The 2549-nt window shown below is 34.1% G+C and overlaps 1 protein-coding gene across 1 annotated transcript; it reads left to right on the top strand.

Annotated features, from left to right (window-relative positions):
- Positions 1–1580: 1580 nt before the first annotated feature.
- On the top strand, positions 1581–1829 carry LOTGIDRAFT_146619 (hypothetical protein; the record flags this gene model as incomplete). The annotated part of the gene is made up of 1 exon (XM_009068775.1): positions 1581–1829. A coding segment is annotated over one exon (249 nt), but the record flags the coding sequence as incomplete, so codon positions are not given.
- Between the last annotated feature and the right edge of the window lie 720 nt (positions 1830–2549).

The following is a 2549-nucleotide window of genomic DNA, read 5'->3' as shown; positions in this document are numbered from 1 at the left end:
ATTATATGCCATTTTATACCAATCATACTTTAGTCTCAGAAATGGATTTTTTTAGCTAAACTAACCAGTAAAAGTGGTCACAGCTCACCATCAAAATTTGAGCCTTCAAATCCATGTGTGTCCAGAATTATCCGCAATTGCGATTTTCGTACATTTATAGTACTTGTGAAGATCATATACATATATTCAAGACTCAAATCAACCCCCAATATGTCCCTTTAACGGTTGGTTATATTATGTGCACGTTGTTTGTTTTACAATGGTATATTTGTATGGAATTCCGTGAGGTTAAAGTATTGCTCTTAACCCGGGGTAACGTATGTTAGGAAGAGGTCTAGACATGGTTTATTCGTAAAATCTACCAAGATGGAAATTCAATGTAACCGGTAAACGGAAATATCCCGTTAATTTCAGACATTTAATAAAGTTTAATTCCGAAATTATTTATCCATTCCGACTAGATGGTATATAAATCCTTTCAAAGGTTTCTCAATCACGCAATGTCACTTGTACATATTAGACAGTGTCGGTTATTCCAATTTAGAGGTTATAGCAAATGTTGCTCTATTTTTATATGGTCGTGTGTTTGGTTTGATATGAGATTTTGATCTTTTATTTGTTTGTCACGTAACTGTAATATAATTTACTATAGCAATGTATGGTACATAACGTAAGAACTATATTGTACCTCACGAGTGCCACAGATCATCACGCTCGAAAAAAGCCTGGAGGTTTATTACTATATTCTTTAAGGACAGCTCAATTGTATACTAAAATGCTATTTTTTTATATCCAATTTTTCGAGGAAGTTGGAAAAAAATCAGCTTTCAGGATGTTCTATATTTACATATATACAGTCAAATCCACGATGGCAAGAAAAATTGGATTCCTTTTTGTGACTATCCTGATAAGATTGCGTGCTGTTATTTGCATTAATTAGCCAGCACCAGCAATCAGATGCATAAAAAGGACATTAAACCAAATTACATCTAGGAATAAACCTTGCGAAGCTATTTTCGAAATTTGATTTATACAAGAATTGATAAAGGAGATTAACTTAACTCGAGTACAGTGAAATCCCTCTAAACCGGTATCCTAACGGACCTATGGAAAATGGTTTTACAAAGGGTGCAGTTTACTCTGTATTATTGATTGTAAACATTTGGTACGTTTCTTAAACTTGAGAAAAATACAAACAGTGGTGCAAGTGCAGGGTGCCACTTTATTGCATCTTTTGATCGTCTGATCCACGGCTTCAATTTAAGGAGTATCGCATATTGACTATAATCATAATACACACTCTAATTGACTGCATACAGTACATGTGCTGTCATAAAACATTGAGACCCAAGTCAATTTTTCCTGGAAGAATCTTCAATTTTTCCATGAAAATCCTCAAAAGACGCCGAAGCCGACCTGTCAACTGATGCACCTGTAGTGGGAGGTCCGTTAACTAGGACTAATTTCCTACATCGAATGTTCTTTACCAATTTTTTACTGCTCCAAAATGCTGCCATAGGGATATGTATATCTATTCTTCCATTGATTGTACAGAAATAAAATGATTGACTTTATGATTTCAGGTCGTTAAAATGTTAATCATAATCATTTTGATGTTTGGTTTATGCTGGTTGCCTCTACATACATTCTTCCTCGTCATAGATTTTAATCCCGAGTTGCTCAATTACAAGACCACAGCTCAAGAAGAAATGTTTACTGCTATTTATTATTGTGTTCATTGGTTAGCCATGTCCAATAGTTTTGCTAATCCAATTATTTATGGCTTTTTAAATGAAAGTTTTCGGGTAAGTATTCATATTCAATTTTGACAGCGTCACCGATTGTTTTTATAGAAAAAGGTTCATATCAGTCGGGAAGTTACTTTCATTTAAAAAGAACAACAAGGGATCCAGCATCTCTGACGTAAGAGACCAAAATAAGACAAACTGCATGCAACATGAAATTTTCAGAATGTTTAAAATGTTCAAAAATATTTTTTCATAGAAAGTAATGAAAGGAACAATAGAGACAAAAAATTTAGAAATAATACATACAATGCAAAAGAAAATATCCATGTTAAGTTCCAAAATTATGAGACGTATGTAAGGTCTCGTCGTGATTACAAATATATATGGCAAATACAAACATTATTGACTATTACTATAAGGTACGAGGACTGGCTTCGTTTTGGGAAGCAAGTGGTAGTTTGGAATATCCAAGCGGGTTGTATATTCATAGGCATATATTTTATTGTCACGGGACGTTATCCAATTAAGAGTTATCACACTTAGGCTTAATACTTTTCAACCAACCCTCGTACATGCACAGTTGACAAATCCAAACGTAAAGTTGCTTCAGCAGCTATTAATATTTTTTTAAATATTGCTCATTCATTTATCTTTTCAGGCTGATTTGGCATCAATATGTTATCTCTGGTTCCCATGCTGTAAATGCCTAAAACGAATAGCGACAAGAAGATATAGTGTGAGCACCAACGACACACGGGTACAAAGACAAAATGCTGTGCGCAAAAATCAAACTGTCAATGT

Source organism: Lottia gigantea, assembly GCF_000327385.1.
Source record: "Lottia gigantea unplaced genomic scaffold LOTGIsca_936, whole genome shotgun sequence".
NCBI classification, from domain to species: domain Eukaryota; kingdom Metazoa; phylum Mollusca; class Gastropoda; family Lottiidae; genus Lottia; species Lottia gigantea.
Note: the sequence above shows the minus strand (reverse complement) of the source record. Positions and strands in the feature narration are given on the sequence as shown.